Below are 22,841 nucleotides of genomic sequence, written 5' to 3' on the forward strand. Positions count from 1 at the left end.
CATCTGAAGGGATTCTACTCTCTGATGAAGCTGAATAATTAAAAAATAATTCAAAAACAAAAAAGGAAAAAAGTCCAGAGCAAGACCAGTAAGTTCACTCAAAGACTTTCTGAATCTCCTGTTAGAAAATAAATGCCATAAAAACTGAGGAGCTGAAATCCCTAGATTGATCCCTTCAGCTCCCTGGCATCTAAGGGGACTCAAGCCATGTCTGCCCTGGGAGTTCAGCACCAGAAAAAAACGTGTATAGCACCAACCAAATGCTCCAAGTAGGCACAAAAGTAGCTCACAACGCTACACTTCATTCTGTGTAGCAAAATAATTTTCCATAAGACAAGGTACATCTAATAAAGTTTAGCTTTGTCATTAGATCTACCTTTAGGCTTTTTGATGAGATGGACACATTAGTCAAGATTGTACCTCTGCACACCACCAACACTACAGTATCAGCAAACACTTGTGCAGTGAACACAACCCTAGTGTTTCCAAAGAGGCATTCCACCATCTGCAGGGGTTGGACCTGCCAAAAATAACACCATCCTGACTACTTGCTGGTTCTTTAAAATCAGGCCACTAAATGAGGCCACTTCAAAGATAAAGTCCTTTGCATTCATGAACAATCAGTATGAGTTTTTGGGGAAAATCCCAGGTAACTCTCAACCACAGCCTCTAACAGCAAGTGACAGGATTTTCCCCTCTATCTCTGATCTCCAAAACCCTCTTAACAGACACATAATTTAACTCTTAGATCGATGTTCTTTACTCAGAAACAAGATTATTCCAGCTAACAACAGGTTATCTCACAGTTTGATATCCCATTCCTTCCTTATTCCCTAGCCACCCATTTATATCAAGATCATTTTAGGGGAATCAGATTTGTGTTTTAAAAGCTTTTTATCTTCAATGTATTTACCTTACATGTGTAGTATTATTATCCTTGTTCAAAATGCAAAAAAAAAGCTTACAAAGGCTCACAGCCTCATTAATCTCTGAAGCCAACAGAGTTCTTCAACTGCCTCATATGTACTCGGAGAGCATTTCTGTAAAGCCTCATCATTATGATACTAAAACAGTGCTGGGAATGTACACGGGCTGTACGAGACATCTGTTTTTACACAGCATCTCAGTATGCCTCAGTTCTGAGGTTTTCTTGTGCTGTGTTAGATCTAATCAGTAAGAAGCAGTTTTAAAGCATGAACTGATCATACAGCTCTTTGCCACAAACTAAATTTAAGTTATTTTAAAATGCAAACAGCATATAAACAAAGTTTTCACCTGGGGCTTTTAGTCCATAAACCTCTGGGTAAAGTCCCTTATATGAAAGTCAGTAAAGCGTAACTTCAGGGAGAAGGCGGGAGGGTTGTTTCCAATTACTCTCTTTGAATAGATTAATTGTAAAAGGATTAAAAATAGATGCTTTCACATCCCATAAAACAGTAGGCAGCAAATCAACACCAGCATACAAACAAGGGGTTTTTTTAAGCACTTGAAAAAACCTACCCCTCCCACAAAAGAGATTCACGTAATCACTCTTGAAAACAATGTGCAAGGGCAAACTTTCGCAGTCAAGCCATCCTGTTAATGCCCTCAGCTGCTCAGAGGATCCGAGAAGCTACAGATATGTAAGTACAGAAAAGAATTACCTTTTTTTCAATTTTTTTTTTTTTTACTGAAGTATTTTAATGTGGTAGGAAGGACAAATGACCTTTGAATGGCTGAGACAAAGCTCTTGGAAGAAAATCTGTAATATTTTATGTTCACATATTAATATGCTGCCAGTTAATTTTAATTTAAAGAATCCGCTGACCCACAGCATCAACAAGTTTTTTCAAGTCCTTTCTTGTAATACAATCACAGCGAAACATTTGATACTGCACTGGATTTTAGCAATAGAAATCTAAGTTACACTAATGCAGAAATAACTACTGAACAAGTACTACGGGAAGTGCTGCAGTTCTTAAGTCATTCACTGACCCTTGCAGAATACTTTAATAGTAGGAGAGAGACTTAAAACAAATCCGTACTCTGGTTGTTAATGTTTAGTTTCCTCTTTGTCTATGAAACAGCTTTTATTTTCAGCTCAAGAACTCCTCAGTCACTCTTGTCATGTCTAAACATTGCAACAAAGTATTTTAAGAATTCAGCGGTTTATTAGGCAATTCCTTTTACCTTCTGACTTGCATTGCTTTCAAAGTTCTTTAGAAGGAATTCTTTTTCTGAATCATAATCACCAAATATCTTTCTCCTTATTACTGATCCTCATACCACAAACCTAAAGAAATATTACAAGTGATAAGATATTTATACACCTTCCCAATTAAAAAGGATCCAATTTTCCTACTATACTGCCAAAACGAGATAGATGGTTCAACAGACAGTAACTCAACTATCATTTATTTTAAAAAACAGACATGGCATGTATGCTTTTGAGTACAGAATACACTTTGAGTATGGAATAACATTTTCATGCCTCCTCCTGAAGATACAAGGGAGCTGAATACTTATCTGGCAAAGAGCTCAAATCTCATCCCTTTCTGGTTGAAAGACTGAGGACTATGTATACATGTGATGAATAATAAATTTAAGATAGAGTTCTGAAGTTATTATCCCCAAAACTAAAGACTGTACCTGTAGAGGTTCCACATCACCCAGAAAAAAAAAAAATCAAGTAAGAGGTGTGCATGTTTTCCAGTACTAAAATACACATTGTTATTTGACCCCTTTTTTCTTCTGCTTGCAGAAATATAATTGGCAGTGGCTCAGGTTTTTATTTTGTTTATTTGCTGTATTTTAGGCTCTCTCCTTTTAACATTGAATATACTTATGCAAGTAAACTGAAGGGAGATTAATCATCTCAGCACCAGCACAGCTCTTCACATTAACATGCATCTTTGGCAGAGATGATTTCTGTTAGATAGCACACTTTTTATAAGATGGATCACATTTGAAAGAGAGATCCAACAGATAAAAGTGAGATGTATATTTCAAATTACTTCCACTTTTATTTTAACTAGTTATGCAGCATTTCAATTCAACTTCTTTATTTCCATTTCACTTACTGCAGCTTCTATTATTCTTGAGTGCCAAATATAACCATTATAGAACTTTGCAAAATCTACAGCAATACACAAAAGCAGGACCATAAAGATCCCAGAATATCACAAATCTTCATAGCTACCATTAAGACAATTTCATTCATGAAATGCATACTTGGGATTCTGTGACATGTGGCTTAACAAATTTGCCTTTAATATTCCAACAAATTTGCGTCTGTACCAATAATCATAGAAACACAGAATGGTTTGGGTTGGAAGGGACTCAGACTCAGCAAATGGTTCAGTTTGGAAGGGACCATAAAGATCACCTAGTTCTAACCCCCCTGCCATGGGCAGGGACATCTTCCACTAGACCAGGTTGCTCAAAGCCCCGTCCAACCCAGCCTTGAACACTTGAAAGAAAGAGTAAAAGCACCTGCCTGGAAACTCTCTCACTAAAATTAGCTGTGGGTTGTGACCCAAGGATTCGGTCTTAAGGTCACCAGGCCTACTCATTGTCATTTAGGACACAAAATTCAACAGCTTTGGAAAAAAAGGTAAATTAACATAATGCACTATGAATGTTCAAGCATTAGAAAGAAACAGGAAGCTTTAGGACATGCCTGCCTCTTGCCTCAGCTTTTATTACACCACGTGTAGTTCCCAAGCTGCCAATACACACACCTAGATGCAGGTACCTTAGGCGTATCTTCTTTCTATATTAACAAAGCATTCTACTATGCAACTTAACATGCACACTTTTAAATATATATAACTTAGTTGAATCAAGCCTTTTTCACAAACAGAGAAAACACTCTACAATGAAGATGACTTGTATGGTAAATTAAAAATTCAAGCAGTAAATATGACTGGTCAACAGAAAACAGTAAGGTTTAGAGATTAAGGAAAAAATTAAACCTACATAACCACAGCACTGCATATTTCCCATCTTTTGGGAAATGGCTTTAAACTCTGTAAGACTTACATAGGTTACACCTTTAGAGAACTGTAAAGTCTCAGGTCAGGCATTGCAGGGAAAGGGAAGTCCCTTTCCTGACCATTCCTTCTAAATCATGTATATTCTATGCATATATAAACAGCATTATTCCCCAATACTGTTTGTTAAAGAAATATTGTCCATCCCAAAGTGACTAAACCATATTATGTATAGTCAGGAGATATCTTTCAAATGATCTGATGTGCTTTTTCAAGAATTTAATTAGTATCCCTCTCAAACTAGGTACTGGACAGATGGACCAGGGATTCATCTCCAAACAATGAAAATTATGAAGAGAGACAGACAAATCACACATTAGATTACAAAACACAGTTAAGGCCTTCTACATGTTCCATGTTCTGCTGAAAACAGATGGTGCTTCTTCTGCAAAAGCAGGAGATGAGAATAAGAAAATGCATTTATAGCAAACAGAGAGAGCTTCGTACCACTGCTTGCACATAATCCAAACCTGTGTAACCTAAGACTGCAACACTGCAATTGCTGGCTCATAGCCTAAGTATATGCTTGTTAATAGTTAAATGTATGTAATGTTACAATACTACATGTAAAGCTCATCATACGTGAGCACCTCTACGAACCAGGATTTTGGATTATGTAGTACTTCCAGACTGGAGTCACCACAAACACCTTTTGCAGTGGGGACTCTACTCTGAATTTGGCTCTTGTGTACTGCAGTATAAGGGAAAACAAATCAATAATGACAGTCAAATGTTTTCACAGAAAACCAGTCTCCTAAATCAACTTATTTTCCTCCTTTGATGAGATTACAGAATTGTCTTAGAAAGACACCTGCACAGATTTCAGACATGCTAGATGCTGTAAGCAGCTTCACTGTGATTTTTCCCCCAAGTGGATACTATTGCTGTCAAACACCAAGAAAGCACACGGGATAGATGAAAAGGTGCCTAACTAACAAATCTCATAAGGTAATTGGCTAAAGAAAACCTTTTTTTCCATTGGTGGTCAGAAAGCAGATACAATGCTAAGACTTGAAAATGGCAAGTGAGAGAACAATAAAGAACAAGCTGCACTGGTTCTAAGCCTGGGCATAACATTAAAATTAATTTTAAACTCTCTGAGGTGTAAGGTCCTCCCAGGTAGAAGCAGAGAGCAATGGCCGTGCTGCCAGACCGGAGATATCCTAGGACACAGTGAATTGGAGACGTGCTCTGGGATCACAGCGAACTAGCTTCACAAGCTCTCAGTGCAATGCAATACAACTCCATTTTGGATACCCCATCAGCTGAGCAGAAAAAGCAGGGATGTAGACTGCGAGTAAGCTTCCAGGCACCCTGATAATGAAAAGGCATCTGGAACCCCATTTCCTGTGTGGGACTAAGCTGGGGTTAGAACAGAGATCACAGCACTTGTGCTGAGACATTTGAAAAGTTCACCTTGAATTGCCAAACCTGAGATTGTATAAAGGGGAAAGGCTCAACAAAACCAGCAATTGCAGATTAATTTTAAAGAAGTTTAAATCAGACACCCGTATTTTTTAAGAGAGGTTGATTGACCAGAAACTACAGTACAAATGGCTAATTTACTTTCTCTTCAGTTCTCCAACTCAACACCAAACAGCATTTTAGAAAATATGCTTTAAATGAAAAGCTATTAGAACAGTGAATGTCCATGTTTTCATACGGTATTCAGGCACATAGCTTATTAAATCCAACTCCAGCTAATCTGAGATTTGGAACAATATGGAGGTAACATTCTCCATTTTTGTTCCAAGAATGCAAAACCCACAGAAAGGAGGCAAAATGGGCCTGCTGTTGCTTTTTCAGATACATTCCATGGAGGATGTCATGTGCTGTCTATGTAATAAGCTGGTAACTAAGGATTGTTGCCAAGAAATGAACAGCAACCCGACTCAAGGAATAGGATTAAAGAAAAATAATAGTCTTGATATACTTAATAGTCTAGACACCTTTCAGGAAGAAAGCATATTTTTTTAATGCAGTCCTGTTCAAGATTGGCAAGAAAAGGTGAAATACCTGCTGAGCTGAATGGAGTTTATCCAACAACAATAAGAGCTCAGATATACAAAGAAGTTACCATAGCTCCAGTGATGTGCATTAAGTTGTGAGTTGGTAGCAACTTCATAATCTGTTTGGGCCCCAAACCAGATATAGTATTTCAGGGTTTTTTAAATTAAATATATTCAGGAAATGTAACACCTAGACACCATGGTGACTGCTCAAAATGCTGAAACATAGCTACATATAGAGAAAATATTCGTAAAGTATTATAAAATGTGCTCCCTACATTAACAGTCAAAATATTTGGGGGATAATAGAGGATCAAAAGAAGACTTTCCCCACCTAGGGCTGACTCCCACAGCAGGCAGAAGAGCCTGCTGACATCCTCTGTGAAGGAGCACAGCTTAGCTGACATGCATGCTGCCCTGGGAGGCCTGTGAGCTACAATCCTCCAGCTTGCTTCTTATCTATGGCCAATTTGTCCTGCCATGGAACTGCTCCCCATGTATATTCACACTATCACTGTGAATAGACACAAACTCTCTCATCTAAGACTCCTCAATATAGCCATGGTTTTATGCAAGGGTGAATATCCCATTTTGAGCAACAACAAGTTCTAGGTTAATTTATTACATTAAAGGTCTGACTTCACAACACAAAAGTAGGTAAAACATCCATTCTAGAAAATTCCACTCCTGATGTAAAAAAATAAATAAATATATATTTCACTGAAATTATGGCATTTTCCCTAAACCAGAGTTAAACGAGTTTGTACAGTAACAGATATTGTACATTTTACAAGCGTTTATAGAAAGACCTATGAATGACTGTGACAATTACGCACATTATCTGTGGGCCAAAACTATTAAAACTTTACAGTGAAAATAAAATTCTGCAGTTAATATGCTGTAGCTAGTTTCTTATATTAATCTTCCTCACATATGTTTAAGATGAATTTTACTAAATTTCAAGGAACAAATGAGTGGAAGATAGATGTCATGCTGGGAGTGTGAACAAGTAATCAGAAGCATTTAAATAAGAGAAACAAAAGAAAACACCTCACTGATTCTTATCCAGGTGCCTACAGAAACCCACACCATTTCCTGCAAAAAGCAGTCTGTTGCACTTTTATATAAAACAGGAGCCATCCTACACACTTCTATAAGGGAAAAGCAAAACCAGGAGAAAAGTATACCATGGTAGTAACTATTGTATTAACAAATCGTCAAACACACTAACAGCAAGAAACTGAGAATGATGCAGGATTAACTATTATTAAATTACAGATATTCTTAAGTATGCACTAGGGCTGGACTTGCTCTTTACCAGTTTATTTCCGTTATTCAAACCACAAAACTCCCACTTCAGATTTGACTTCCAACCCTGAATACAGTTTTACCACCTCATGACACGTGGAACAGCCTTTATGGGTTTCTAAGAATCAGAACACTGTACATCTATCTATCAGTCAGAAATCACCCATCTTTCCTACTGCCTGTGCATCACAGCAAATGCAGACTTAATAAACTCTCTGGATGCTAATTTCTTCCTTAAATGTATGTAATATAACTAATTTATGTATTTTAATACACATCATCCATTATCTGCAGTTTTACTATTTAGAGAGGACCTTATTCAGCCTTGCTAACCTAGCCAGAAGTCTGATCAGACTGGCTTATAATACAGCATGTGTTGGAGGTACATTAATTGTGAACAACCTGAAATAAGTAGGACAACCTCCTCAAAACATGAAAGAAGATACTAACCTTATAATGCTTTCATGAGTTAATAAAAGGCTAATGAGCAATTTCTAAAATGTGTGGGTTAAAATCCTTAAAATGGAGAGGTATTTTCCAGACAGACTTTTTTAAGGTACAACAGGCAATATTGTTACAGTTGTTTGTAAATACTGTGTGTTGAAAGGCAGATCATCAGAAATAACCTAGACATTTCAATTAAAGGTACTGGACGGACTTAAAACTTGGGTTATATCAGTTTTTACCTCCAGATAGCATTCTACATTAAAGGAGAAGCAATCTCAGACTGCTGTTTTAATACATAAATGGTGCCTAGAAAAGGCACCATTTTGCAGAACAGCTGCTTGAGGAGTAATGTTAGATGCCCCATTTTTCTCACATTTATACTTGTACTATGCAATTGTCAGGTAATAACACAACTAAAATATTTTGCATGGGAAGCATTATCAACAGGATGGGGTCCTTCCTGTTTCTGAAATTCTGCTGGATCATTTTTAAGTCCCCTAAATCATGGACCCTCTGCAGCTCTTCCATACTACTTCTGACTGTGCAGCTTGAACAACTTCTAAAACCTACTAGATTGGTAACGTGTCAAATATTTCAGTGGGTTGTCTCTTCTGCAGCACTACTGAAGAGAGACTAACATATTAGTCTTAAGAATTTATGTATGTAACAATATTTGAATTGGATTCCAAAAGCCAATTCTTTAAACTAGTATTAAACAAGCTCAATTATTACAACGCCAATATAACAATGCTGAAAAAATTTAGTTTCTCTAAACAAGTTAAACTATGACAATGTGAACTGTTAGAAACAAAAAATTCCCTGAAAATGAACTGAAACTTATTTAGAAGATTTTGTCTGCTTGCCTGACTCTTGGGAACTTCATATGACCCTTTATCATGCGGTTTCTTCAGACACCACCTTCCCCTCAGATTGCTTTTAGCAGTCTCCCATCTTCCTGACCATCTATAAACTTCGCTTTCCAAATACGTTACATCCCTGGTTTATTATTTTGCCTCCTGTCTCATTTTCTCTAGGAGAGGAGGAACTGGGATCAAAACAGAAGCGCCATCTTTTGCTTTGCTTGTTTGTGGAAGGAGGCTTGAAAAATATTTCATGATAATGAGGTTTTATTTCATTTTTTACCGATCTTGCTTTTTGCAGCAGAGGTTGGCCATTGTTATGCAGAATAAATGTATCTACATTTATTACAAAATGTTCCCTTTTGTCTTTTTTTTTTCATGTTAGGTCTACTGAGCTTCCTGGAACAACAGTGGTTGCAGAAATGGACACTTTCACAGTTTCTCAGACAAACAATTCCACTTGTGACTTATACGAGCACAAAGATACCGCACGGATAATACTGTCTGTCTTCTACAGCTCCATCTTAATTCTTGGGGTGCTTGGAAATGCCATTGCCCTCACTGTCATTTTTAAAAACAGAAAGAAGATCAACTCCACTACCCTCTATTCAACAAACCTCGTCTTCTCTGATCTCCTGTTCTGCATTGCCTTGCCCACAAGGATAGCCTACTATGCCCTGGGATTTCACTGGCCATTTGGAGAAGCATTATGTCGAATAACCGCTCTCTTGTTCTACGTCAACACCTATGCGGGTGTAAACTTTATGACATGTTTGAGCATTGACAGGTTTTTTGCTGTTGTCCATCCCTTCCGATACAAGATCAGAAGGATTAAATATGCCAAGGGCATATGTGTCTTTATCTGGTTTCTCGTATTTAGTCAAACTTTCCCATTACTGATACAACCCATGTCACAGGAAGAAAAAGAACGGACTACATGTATGGAATATCCAAACTTTGAAAAAATAGCACATCTACCATTTATACTTCTTGCTGCCTGTTTAGTAGGGTACCTTATTCCCCTGGGGATTATACTATTTTGTTACTCTCAGATCAGCTGCAAACTTTTTCAAACGGCCAAGGAAAATCCACTGACTGAAAAATCAGGGATAAACAAAAAAGCCATCAATACAATCATATTTGTAATTATAGTGTTCATCATCTGCTTTACTCCTTATCATGTTGCAATCATACAACACATGATTAAGAAGCTTCAGAAAGAACCTTTGTGCACTGAAAATAAATTTTTCCAGAAGTCACTCCATTATACCGTGTTTCTGATGAATTTTAACTGCTGCCTAGATCCTTTCATCTATTTCTTTGCATGCAAAGGATACAAGAGAACTGTACTGAAAATACTGAGACGGCAAGTGAGTGTATCAATTTCAAGTGCTGTCAGGTCACACCATGAAGAAAGCTCACGTGACATGGGAGAAACGCAAATGACGGTACTTGCAAAATCTTCCAATGGAAAGCTACCTGAAAACTAGTCTGTACTACACTGCAGTGGAGCAAGCTTAAAAACCCAGGGTAAAACCCACTGTAAAAACTGTTAGCACTCCCTGTACAGCAGCTTAAACAAGATTCTGTTTCTCAGGATGTCAGGAAATCAAGGAGTGATGTTGGACTGAAAAAGAATTGTCACAGGACAGCAGGGAAACTCGGCATTATAATTTCCCAGCTGTATCATTTTGACTGATCTCATTACTTTTTCCAGGAAATATGCATGGCTGTGAATGTTCAAATTCCATACCACACACACATATGCCTGGATGTTACTAACTCAAGCAAAGACCCAATTCAGAGTTTGGGTGTCTGAGAAAGGATTAAACACAACTAGCTTACAATTCAGACTGACTACAACCTGAGCAAAACTTAACAGCAGTGATTTTATTATCCAGGTCACACAAAGCAAAGGAAACCAAACTTTGCGATAAAATGGACAATTTCTGCGTATGTTTGACTATCACAAATGCCTAGTTTGGAGGTGACACCAACCTTCTAGTATTTGGAGCACTGTCTTACTGGACAACTCACATAGATAACATTGTCACATGTAACACACGAAAAATTAATGAACTGTTTGGTTCTCCCCAACACTGACTATCTCCCATACGTTAAATCACTCATCTCTGCAAGGTGTATTATCTCTTCACTCCTTTTCCTAAAGGAGAACATTTCTTTTAGCGTGTATTATAAAAAGTCTCTACTCTGGTTATATATAAATTATTTATAAACACAAAAATTAAGTTGAAGCAAGAGACTGTACTATGAAAACTGTGCTGTTTCAGTTAAAAGAGCAGTGATCCAGGGCTCTTCAGAACTTCTGCTCAAGTCAGACATGGGCATAAGACAAACACTTTAGAAACAGAAATAAATGTTCAGTTGAAGCCAATAAAAAGTAAATGAATGGATTAATCCTGGTGATGTGAGATGGCCACCTCTCAATAAATGAGAAAAGCAGGGACTGGCTGGGAAAGAACAAGCTTTCTCATCATGCCTTCATACAGCATTTCTGGGATCCCTTTGGGCACACTGAAATTGGGCCAGGAAAGACACCAAATGACTTAAACACATCCTGCTGGAATAGGCTCAATACCAGTTGAGTATCCAGGATGCAAGCCCTGGGTTCCTGCCGTCGTGCCCTTCCGTCACGTCTCCGTTTCCTTCCCTACTTTATTCCTGGCTCCCCTGTCTTTTCTTTTGATTTCTATCTTCATTTAATACGCCTTCACCTTCCAACACAACCTGGTAATTGCACCATGAGGTTGTGATGGAAAAGGAAAATCAGAGTACCTGATAATTACTGGTAAAAGCTCTGCCAGATGTCAGAACAAATGTTATTTATTGCAGCGGTATCTCTCTGGCATTGAGGCTGTACTGGAAGCCAAACAAACATAGTTACATTTGTCATCTTTGTGATTCCTTCCTTCCTCACGTGTTGACCTCTGCCTACCTGCAAACATGAAAGGGTCATATCTGAACAGCAGTAAGGAAACATTCAATTAACAATTACTTTCTTATGGGAAAGAAAATGCAAAAGACCCTGTATTTCATACCACTTTGTCAAAATTGAGTTTCTAGTTACAAAAGACACTATGCAGCTACAGGAAAATGATTTTTAACAGAAGTTCTACTCAATTCTGTATGCTACATCATTTCTGTTCTTGTCAGCTTTTTTAATAAACTATTTTTAAATATTATTTAAGAATTTGTTCCTATTGGACTAAGCAAATGATACCCTGATAAAGCCACAAATAGATCATTCATGAATACCTAGAAGCTGTAAAAATAAAAATATACGTATTATTAACATCACACCAGTACACGTTCATCTTATTTTACTAATGTCTGGGGGTTTTTTAAGCTTTGGTATGTGTTTCCTCTAACTGTGATTATAAAACCTTAAAGGCAAGAAGGCTTTTTTGTGTAAGTATTACAACACCACGTAATATCTGTTTTCTTCGAAGTGGAAACAAAGAGAAGATCTGTACTGAAAATCTTTCTCTCTCCCCATTTTCTCACATTAGCAATTCTGTTATTTTCAAATTTAGACATTCTTTCTAAATCACTTCAATATTCTCAAACATCTAACTTCATGTGAAAACACTGCTCTGCTCTAATAAGCTTTAGAATGTTGGTTCAGTTGAGTTTGAGAAAGGCTATTTTTTCCCCTCCTTATTTTAGTATTTCTCAAATGCTGAAGAAACCAATAAAATAAAACCTTTAAAAGCTATGTTAAGCTCAGGCTTCCTGACAAGTGTCCTAAAGCCACAGACAGACAGACAGTGACAATTTATAGCTGTGACAGCTGATGCCACTGCTTCTCCTCGCTACTTGTCAGCATGGGCTGACAGCTCATGCACACTCGTATCAATGAGGAGACTCTTTTCTGTGTGCTTATCTGAAACTGCCCAAAGTAGCAGTGGTGGTTTCAGCTGGCCTGGGACACTGCACTGAAGTTGTTTAGACGGCATCTCTCCTGTTCCTTGTGAGCTGTGCTGTGGGGCTGGTGGCCATCAGCGGAGAGATGGTAACAAGCCGCTGTGCTGCAGAAAGGAAGAGCAGTAATACTGAAAACTAACAGCTGTTCAAAATGTCTGGTTTACTTCCAGATGCCCTTAGTCATTTATTCTGCTGGCACTCATTCCCTCTGAACTGTTTGTTGGAATATTTTTATGATGGCAGTTACCTGTAATGGCATACATAAGGTCCCTCTCCTCCTGCATGCTGCACAGACATGAATAAAGGGGGTAGTAAACACACAGAATCATAGAATAGTTAGTGTTGGAAAGGACCTGAAGATCATCTAGTTCCAACCACCTGCTATCTCTTTTCTTCTCCACCACTGAATATATATATAATAGATGTGTCTGTCTTGAAAGACATGAGCATGCCATGCCATGCAACATGTGACTGAAGCAGTATTAGCTTTGCAAAAGAAAATGAGCTTTTGCTTTGGTAAAAGCTTTTGATGCATTCTAGGAAATGCTCCCTTCTAAATGAAAGGCTGGGAAATGCTCATACATATCTGGAGTTCACTTCACCCTTTTCACATATAAATAAAGCAGCTGACAAGTAGCAAGAGGTTCAAATGGCTTGATCATTATGAGGATCTGCCTGAAGTTCTTCAGAGAAACTGGATCTCTATTTGGAAGGTGAAGTCCAGTCAGTATCTTAAAAACCTCTGTTCATGACAAAACAATAGAATATCTTCACTCTACAGTTCGGAGCGTAGGGCTAGGGTAGATGCTAAGAAGACTCCAACTAGACTGTATGTCCACTGCTGACAACTCTCTCAAATCCTATCTGGTAGGAAATGTGACAGAGCGCATAGAAATAAAAATGATGAGGGCCAAATGGTAGATTCTTGCTGCCCAGAAAAGAAAGTTGTATAGACACCTGTTGTTGAACACACAACCAAGTGAAGGAGCATCGTGTGAAGGATCCCAAAACACATGCATTTTCAGCAAAAGAGCATGTAGTGCCTTCACCTTTTCTTTTGATGAGAATGCAAAACTAAGTACTACTGCAAGCACTTAGATGGGTTCCTTCAGCCGCCTTGGGCTCAAAGATATTGAAGCCTACCTGAAAGCGTTAACATGCTACCACAAATAACAGGATTCCTGAAGGTGGTTAATGACTTAAACCATCCTCCCATCTTCTTAAACCAGCAAGATCATTAGTATAAAGAAAATAAAATGGAGGGTTTTGTATTTTTATAACAGATGTTGCATTAAAAACTAACATTGGTCTGAAACTAGGAAGTTTACAGGTAAGCAGGGAGTGAACAGACTCCAAGGAAACAAGACAGCCTGCAACATAAGAAAAACAAATAGGGTGCAGCTGAACAGAAAGAGAAGCTTTGCCTTACATGACCAGTTCTGGAGAAACTGAAAAGCAGCAATGTACTCTGTCCCTTCTATGTCCATGTCTGTAGTACAGAGCAGGGGAAGAACTCAAGACAAACTAAGGTTTGTACCTTAGCAATATCCCACTGTGCTGGCACAACACAGACAAGGTCAATGGACACAAAGAATCACTAGAAAAACATCACATTCATCTGAGTAAATTATTTCCTAATACATTCTTGGCTAAGCTGCAGACTAAGGCTACGGAACAAAACAAACTCAGGCAAACTGCAACCCTTTTCTGAATTAAAAGAGAGGAGTTGCCGCTTGTGTAGTAAATGCTCAGACGTGTTTCCTCTTTTTTTTTTCCCCTCAGAATACTCTCTTGGCTTCCTGCAATGTCTAACTTCAGACTTCCTAAGGCAGATCTTTGCACATGACAGTCCTCAATCAATTTCTCTTCCATCAGCCTGTCTGGTCCCTTTTCCAACTCAGAATGTCTGTGCCTGCAGCACCCTGCAGTAAGAAGCTCCAGAGGCTAACTACTCATGGTGTCTGGAGCCATTTTCTTTCGCTTGTAACACCTGTTAGTTTCATTTGAAGTCCCCTGCTTCTTGTACTAGAAATGAGTGAACACAGCAACTGCCTATTTAATCTGTCTGCACCACTTGTGATTTGAGAGACCTGCATCAAATCCCCTTCAAGTCATTCAGCCTCTTCTGCGAACAATCAGATCAAAGCTGTTCACCACTTCATCCAAATTATAGAGGAAGGAAAGAATGCAAGTACAAAGAAAGAATGGAAATCCAACTGTGTTTGAGCTGGATGGCAGTAGACAACAGGGTATCTCTATACACAGGAATATCAACAGCATACTGATCTACTTTTCCTACCACAGGAGCATACAGCTAACTCTCAAAACTAGGATCTTGCCCCATGACTGCCAGATTTGCATAATCTCATTCAGATGCATTAAATAAAGACGAACAGGACCTCAGTGGGCTGGAAAAATGGGCTCACGGGAACCTCAGGAAGTTCAGCAAGCTAAATGCAAAGTCCTGCATCCAAGATGGAATAACCCCACACCATGCAGGCTGGGTACCACCTGGTTAGAAAGCAGGCTGGAAAAAAGATCCGGGCTCCTGGCGGACAACAAGTTAGAGAGGAGCCAGTGAGACCTTGTGGCCAAACACATACAGGACCACGCTGAGGGAAGCAATCTTTCCCCTCCACTTGTGATATACCTGGAGACCTGTACCCAGTTTTGGACTTCCCAGTATAAGAAAGATACTGACACACTGGAACAAACCTAGCGGAGGACCACCAAAAATGATGAAGGGGTTACAGGAGGAGAGGCCGAGAGATCTGAAATGGCTCAGCCTGGAGAGAGAAGACTGAGGAGATGCTACTGCTGTCTTCAACAGCCTACTGGGGAGGCAAACAGAAAAGATGGCAACACGCAGTAACAGGCACAAGTTACAGCAAGAAACAATTAAACATCAGGAAGCATTTTTTCATCATGAGCTTAGTCAGACATCGGGAAGGTTGCACAGAAAGCCTGGGAAATATCTATCCTTAGAGATACTTAAAACTTGACTGGACACAGCCCTGATTAAATTGACACTACCAGGGTTGGACAGCATGATCTTCAGAGGCTCCTTTCAATCTGCATCCTTCTACAACTAACAAATTCAGGGAGAACTTTATTAGACAAGAAGCAACATGAAACTCACTGGCCTTGCAGTAAAGTTAGCAAATTATGTAACTTCAGAATCTTCTAGTGTACTGCTCTATTTAAGCCCTTATCAAAATGCTGTCATTAGCATCCTCCTAAAATAAAGAAAGGTCAAGACACGGCCTGTATTTCTTTCCAAAAAGCTGATTTCATTTTTCCTCACTGCAAAAATATGAGTTTATCCTCTTCCTCTTTTCTTTTCCTCAGTTGTGACAGATGTTGTGCAAAGGGCTAAACTAAAAAGCAAGTTTTGCACCTGTTCTGAAGGCAGCAACATTTGTGGTTATCCTAGACTCTCCAGAAAAGTATACATTGTCTTATACCATGCACCACCAGAGCTGTGTTCCTCCCTCTAATAAGCTAGGCTTAGCAATTTCATCCTTCCTGTGGCATGTAACTTTCAAGGGAAGTTGTGGTCAGTTAACAGCAGGCTCTCTGAAGCAGCCTACTTTAAATATAGAGATGCTGAAAACTGGTTATTCTCAACTTACTAGCCTACAAAGCAGCCAGATAGTGTTTTATCAGCAGTTGCTGCTATGAAGGGGCTAAGAACTTGGTGAAACCTTAATATCACAACTTCTAAGTGTGGAAAGTTACAGCAATTCTGTCTAGAAGTAATAATGACAGATTATTGTCCCCAGTTGGACAGGAAGAGATGAAGCACCCCTGCCAGCTGCATGTGTGAGGCATTTTTGACAAAAGAAACCAGCTGAAGACTTCTGACAAGCTATCAGACTACAAAAGCAACTCTGGGACAATTCTCTTTTTTTGCCCTTTAAAAAATAAATACAAGGTATTTGCAGTGCCAGCTATTTAAAACATTCCAAACACCCATCAGAACCTTAGTCCTCCATTCACTCAGATGGGGACAAACTAACTATTTTAAGTGTGTCAGGGCTAGCTACTAGGATAGATAAGTAATTTATTGATGCTGAAACAGGGATAGAGAGCAAAGCTTCACATCCATATCCCCAAAATTTAACATCTCATGATCTCTCCTGGTTGCTCTGTTCCAGACAAAAATCAACACAAATCATCAGACAGGATATCTGTAAAGAGGCCTGCAAGAAAATAACACACTGTATGTCACTATTAAAAGTGTGACATGGAAGAAAGTATCTCAGTTCTGTGGAGAGAAAATCAAGTCACCTGAAATTACTGACGTAACAGATTATATTGTACTAATTTCATTAAACGAAGGATCTTTCCTCTTTAACTCTTAACTCACAAGCTAGAGCAAAAGCTCTAGAAAAAGAAAAAAAAGGCAAACGAGGAAAAGAGGAAAAAGAAAATTCAAAAAAGAAGAAAAGAAAAATAAAAAAGAAGTAGTATCTGTCTTTGATCAGTTCTTCCAAGACTGAGCAACCCTTATTACATCCTCTGTCAAAGTAGCTGTGATTAGCAAAGTGTAAAGATGGAGCTTGAATTCTGAATTACTTCTCAGAAATCTGTGCCATTTTCTAGTCACCATTAAAAACAGGAATCAAATGTACTTCACTGGCCACAGTGGTGGAAGAAGGTTTTGCTGCTGTCTTTTCACAGTTTTATCCAACTTTGAGGGTCTAAGCAAATAAGAAACATGATTTACACTCCATCTAGTCTGACAATATAACTCAACTGCTCACAACAGGGCTCTTTCAGACACAGGTGGATGACAGCATTGGCCAAGTGGGAGAGGAAGAATGTCAGGGCATACTAGCAAGACACACCAAGAACTGCAGAGCACCTGAGAATTATAAGGGAAATCTTACTTTAGTTACGTGACCTTTACTTAGAACATCGATACTTCTTCTATCTGTAAGAAATCAGGAAATCAGGAGTACTTTGAACCTAAATGTTTGCAGTTGCATAAGTAACCTTATCAATAATGACATTTATCTACTGTAGTGATGTAGCCAGTGGTGGATGACTATTCTGCGAAGAGTTAAAGATTCAGAAACCACTACTTAACGTGTGCCTCTGTATTACGGATACTGAATGATTCTTAAGCAAGGTGTATCTAGTCAACAGTATAACTGATCAATGTATGCATATCTAATCAAAGTATAATTAATCAATGTATGCACAAACAATACGTAATTACTCAATCTGTAGACAATGCACATTCAATCTTAAGTATACGTATAGTGTATTGTCTCATTCATGTGAATTATTATATGCAGCAGTTCTTGGACTGCAGCTTTATTAAAGAGATAAGAAAGTGTATTGTCCAAGAGAGTTGATCTGGTCAGTGACTGATGAATCTGTACTGTGAGCAAGACCCTGGAGGAATATGACTGATCTCAGAGCTGGTGGATTTTGTTTTTAAAAGTATATTACTGCAGACAAAACAAGTATCTGTTTTTATTTTTAGCAGTTTTGTGGAAATATAAAAGATAGTCATCAATTTATCTTTCCTCATGTTTCAATTTTATTTGTAAAAGTTCGCAATATTGTTCCAAAGTAACTGTCAGTAGCATCACCTGCCCCCCACGCCAAGTCAACCCAACCTTCATTACCATTTCTGTCTCCTCACACATAAGAATAATGGGAAATGCCCCATCAAAGCACATTTCTCTCCATTACCCTGATTCTAATAGACAAATACTAAATCACTCAGAAAGATGCAATGTCTCATAATAATATGCCTATTGTGAAGTTTCTTCATAACAATTACTGCTTCTTCTAATAGCCCTTGTTTAAAATTATCCAGTACAGAAATCCAATTACAGCTCATTTATCTTTAAAAGGGGTTAAGACAGCTGGCAATATTTAGCCAAGTTGGCAAAGACACATGTAATGTTTTCTTCCATAAGGTGCTTACAGAATACTGCCTGCAGAGACTAATCCTGCTGCAGGGCAGACCAGTTTCTGTCCCCTTAAATATAAACACATTTCCAATTTGAATAATTACATTTAATTCACAAATCTCTAATAATGACATGCTTTGTACTTTCCACTTAATAAAAGCAATTAAAAACATTGAGTGTGAAAGTGGTGACAGCCTGCAATTACAAATGCCACTTAGCACTCTGAATTTGAAAGGGATAGCTCATCTCAGGGAAGCCCCTTCAAAGGTATATCACCTTGCTTCCAGATAGATAACAATTTTTGCCAAATTACCTCCTACTGCTTTAGTCCTCTTAAATAATGTTACCCAACTGTGTATTTTTTGTGCACGCATGTATGCCTATCTGAGAGGTGTAACGGCAGATAGACTTCACATCCCAGCTGCAATGCAGAGGTAAGTATCCAAATTATTGTGAAAATAGAGCACTGTCCTATTTCAAAAACACCCCCAAAATCCTCAGCAAATCGTGACACCATTTAAGAAACAGGTGATTATCCATTCGTTATTATAGTCTGGTATCTCAGATGGCACAGCTCTGTATATAGGGCAGAGCTTTTTAGTGTTCTTACAGTTATTAAATCAGGGCTTGGTGTGATAAAACTGTGGAGAACACCAGGTCAGAAGTTATGGTGTCCTGCCGCATCTCCCCCTTCCTCTAGCAAAGGTTACCAACTCTACAGAATGCATGTCTTAGCCTCAAGCACCCAAACCTGGGCTGAAGCAATCAACTGTGAATCCTGTGGTACAGAGGAATGAAAGAAGAAAGTCCCTTCCAGCTATATGTTCCCACTGCTTTCCTCACTCTGGTGTTGGCATCCATCCACCCAGAAGTGAGCAGGTTTAGAAACTTAAGCCAGTGGGAAATGATCCCTGCAAACATATATATATGTATGTGTGTATATATATATGTGTGTGTGTATATATATATGTGTGTGTATATATATATATATACACACACACGTATACATGTTTTAAACATTATTTTATCTACCTAGAACCACTGCCTGTCAGATGACTTGCACTGCAAGTGGTAGATAGGAAAGTACAGGCTGGGGCCAAGCGCCTGCTCTGTAAGTGGCAGCCTATGCTTGAACTGGCTCAGCCCCGCTATAAAATTGCACCTTCAGCAGGTGAAACAAAGCCACACGTGTTTATTCTTGCTGCCTTTTTTGCAAGGCTGTGGTAGAGGAGTGGAGAACACAGCTGGGGAAGCCACGTCTATGTTTTGAACTAGCACAGCTCTTTCCATCAGCGGAACACAAGTCAGACCCCTCAGTTCAGAGTACGGGTGCCTCAAGCTCCCTTACGCTGATCAAGTGTCAATTTCCACTTGTTAAGAGTATTCTTTTAATTGACCATTATTCTGTCTCTCCTGCCCCACATATTAAGATCTTCATAGTTCCCTCAACATTTAGATCTAGATTAGATATAAGGAAGAACTTTTTTACTGTAAGGGTGGTGAGACACTGGCACAGGTTGCCCAGAGAAGCTGTGGCTGCCCCATCCCTGGCAGTGTTCAAGACCAGGATGGATGGGGCTTGGAGAAACTGGGTCTAGTGGAAGGTGTCCCGGCCCATGGCAAGGGGGTTGGAACTAGATGAGCTTTAAGGGTCCCTCCAACCCAAACTATTCTATGATTAATTCCAAGAGTCTCAATACACTAGGTCTCATTTTCTGATCCTGTCCCCTTACTCTTTAATATTTTTTTTCACAATCACTATTATATTAAGCAGAAATTATTTTGAGTTTACTGATGAGCATATTTGACACAAGGTCTTTTGCAGATGAGCTAAATCTTAACAGTCTGGAAGTGCATCATTCAAGCACTTAACGGCAAAGACTTTTAGTTTAAGAATACCAGTTAAGCGGACTGTCTACTCCCCTTGTTGGTTGGACATAGTGTGGAAGGAGTGAAGCATACCCTGTCTCTCTCATTGGCCCATCTCACACTTCCAACACAATTAAGGGGTTAAGAACAAGATGATGGAGGTATGCATATAGATAGCACTTCCCAATCTCCAGCTATAAGCACACAGTCCTTCTTTTCCTTTGAATGAGTATTTGTATGAACATTCACTGGGATTATTGCAAACACCGCTCTTAACTGCAGCCCAAAGAAGTTACTTGAAGAAGGAATCTAGTATTCAGGGTAAGAGATGGGACTCCACAACAGCTACTGCAATCACTATCTCAGGCCTGTAGCCAAAGCGTCACTTTCACTAAGGTGTAAATAAAACTCCGGGTTTTATTTCTGCAGTGGAAACATTCCTTAATGCTTATGGCTGGTGATTAACCCCAGCTCCCTTGTCTCACAGTTTGCTGTTCACCCTGCCAGTCTGTACAGAGACAGCTACTGCGCTGAAGAAACAAGACACATTCCTGAGTGACCTTTATAAATACATAAGAAAAGAAAGTGTTTGATGTCCGAGAGGTACAGAGATACCCCAGTTTATATGAAACACCAGCAGGCTGATTTTCTGACAAGTGATGTAGGAATCTGGGATCAATTCTGAGGAGAATCCTAAAAAGAGAAGAGGAAAAGCACAGGATGTTATACTGTTTCACCCACATGGACTTGAATCTTTCACACTTCTGGCAGAGCACACAGCTACCAAAACACTATCTTCATCAAAACCTGAAAAGAGCTGGTGACCACAGGCTCAAAGAGCCATACTGTGAGGAAAGACAGCACCAAATTAACATCCCATTATGGAAAAGGATCATTAAGTGAAGGCAAAACAAACTAACAAAACTAGCTGTCTCGTCAAGCCATTGATAAAACTCACAGTGACAAGTGAGAGTCAGAAGAACTCTACAAAAAACCACAGAAATTATTGCTGAGTATCCCCCCCCCCCTTATTTTCTTAAGTGTACAAGACATATAAGTAAAATTAACATGAACAACATGAACAAAAGCTTTAAAACACAGAAAGGAATTTTGTCTCACTCCACAGGGAAAATCAGTTCACTTAAGAACTGCAAGAGAGTGTTTCTTCTTGACTGTTTCTTACCACAGTTTACTGGATGTGCTTTACCAGTCCCAAAAGCTACGCCCAGTTTGGAACACAATGAGAAAAAGCAAAGAAGCAGATGTGGGATGACTGCATTGTTAGCTGAGATAGTCTTGACTGAAAGCTGCCTCTTAGAGGGAGTGGTGCCATCACAACTAACTCATCTGCATCCTGACCAAACTCTTTGTATCGTCAGAAAGCTGGAAGAAGTGGCCTCATGTCTGACTGCCCCCGGAACAGAGGAAAACATTTTTAAAAATAGCTGTGGGAAATCATCTCAGGTTTCCTGCTCGTGACACACCTGACTTAAGCACTCAAAATCGCACTCCATAATTTGCCAATACGTAAAGTTCCACCAAATGACTAACATCCCTAACCAAAGCAAGAGGGTGATATGTCACTCTTCGCATCTGCATAATACACCATGGTACTGTCGCTGTCACTGTTTGGATAAGTTGAACCTTGATGGACAAAAGAATCACCTAGCCTACCTAGTCCAAAGCTACTGTATGTCTGGTGCATAGACAGGGAAACTCAAGGTCTCTGTCCCTCCAAAGGTATCAGAGAAGGTTCCTGGCTCAGGCAACAGAAATCTGTGACTACATGCCTGGTAACGCTTGAAGGCAAAAGGCCATAATTCTGTGGGCACGTGTCCTACCACCACTGTACACTCTCTCAAACTATGCCTATGTGCAAGGTGAGCAGTGAGCAAAGCACCATGCATGGGCATACTCTCAAGTGTTTCAGTGAAGATACTACACAAGTCCAGAGGGACGTGGGGGTATACATCCCAGCCTGAATGAATTGCATTCTAAGCCTGGACAGGTATAGCCTGGCAGCAATCAAATTCATGTTTCTATGAGGGTCAGCTGAGCCTTTTACAGTTTTCAAGAATCTAAAGAGTAGAGAGCAGTTGTTAAGGATCTTGACACTCTATCTGGTAAGCTGCCATTTGTGAGCCACTCTACAGAACCAAGAAAGTGGGCAACTTCATTTAAGATGGGTGCTTACTTCAAGAGGCCCTTGAAACACATATAACCTCAGAAATGGAACTTTATACTGAAAATGGTCCAAGTTGTAATGGGGATTGGCTTTTACTCTGTATCTAATATATACATTTTCATTCTGCAGACTTCTTGCCTTGATACAGTTGATACATTTGATCAGTAGTGATCCAGGACCCTGGTATGTTGTGAGCCTAAATTCAAAGAGTTATGATTTCAATTGGTTCTGAACATGATCAGTTTCATAGCCATTCC

General features: G+C 39.1%; 2 protein-coding genes across 2 annotated transcripts in view; one reads left to right on the forward strand and one right to left on the reverse strand.

The window, feature by feature from the left end:
- UBAC2 (UBA domain containing 2) overlaps positions 1–22,841 on the reverse strand; it is a gene marked incomplete at its 5' end in the record, with an annotated part of 82,047 nt that overhangs the window by 39,390 nt on the left and 19,816 nt on the right. The window lies entirely within an intron of this gene.
- Positions 1,516–10,145, forward strand: GPR183 (G protein-coupled receptor 183). Its single transcript, XM_010013248.1, has 2 exons — positions 1,516–1,622; positions 9,041–10,145. Exons 1-2 carry the CDS (start codon positions 1,582–1,584, stop codon positions 10,143–10,145), a joined length of 1,146 nt encoding a protein of 381 aa, XP_010011550.1. The 5' UTR covers positions 1,516–1,581.

The sequence above is a fragment of the Nestor notabilis genome, unplaced genomic scaffold (assembly GCF_000696875.1).
Source record: "Nestor notabilis isolate BGI_N333 unplaced genomic scaffold, ASM69687v1 scaffold3444, whole genome shotgun sequence".
Lineage (NCBI taxonomy): Eukaryota > Metazoa > Chordata > Aves > Psittaciformes > Psittacidae > Nestor > Nestor notabilis.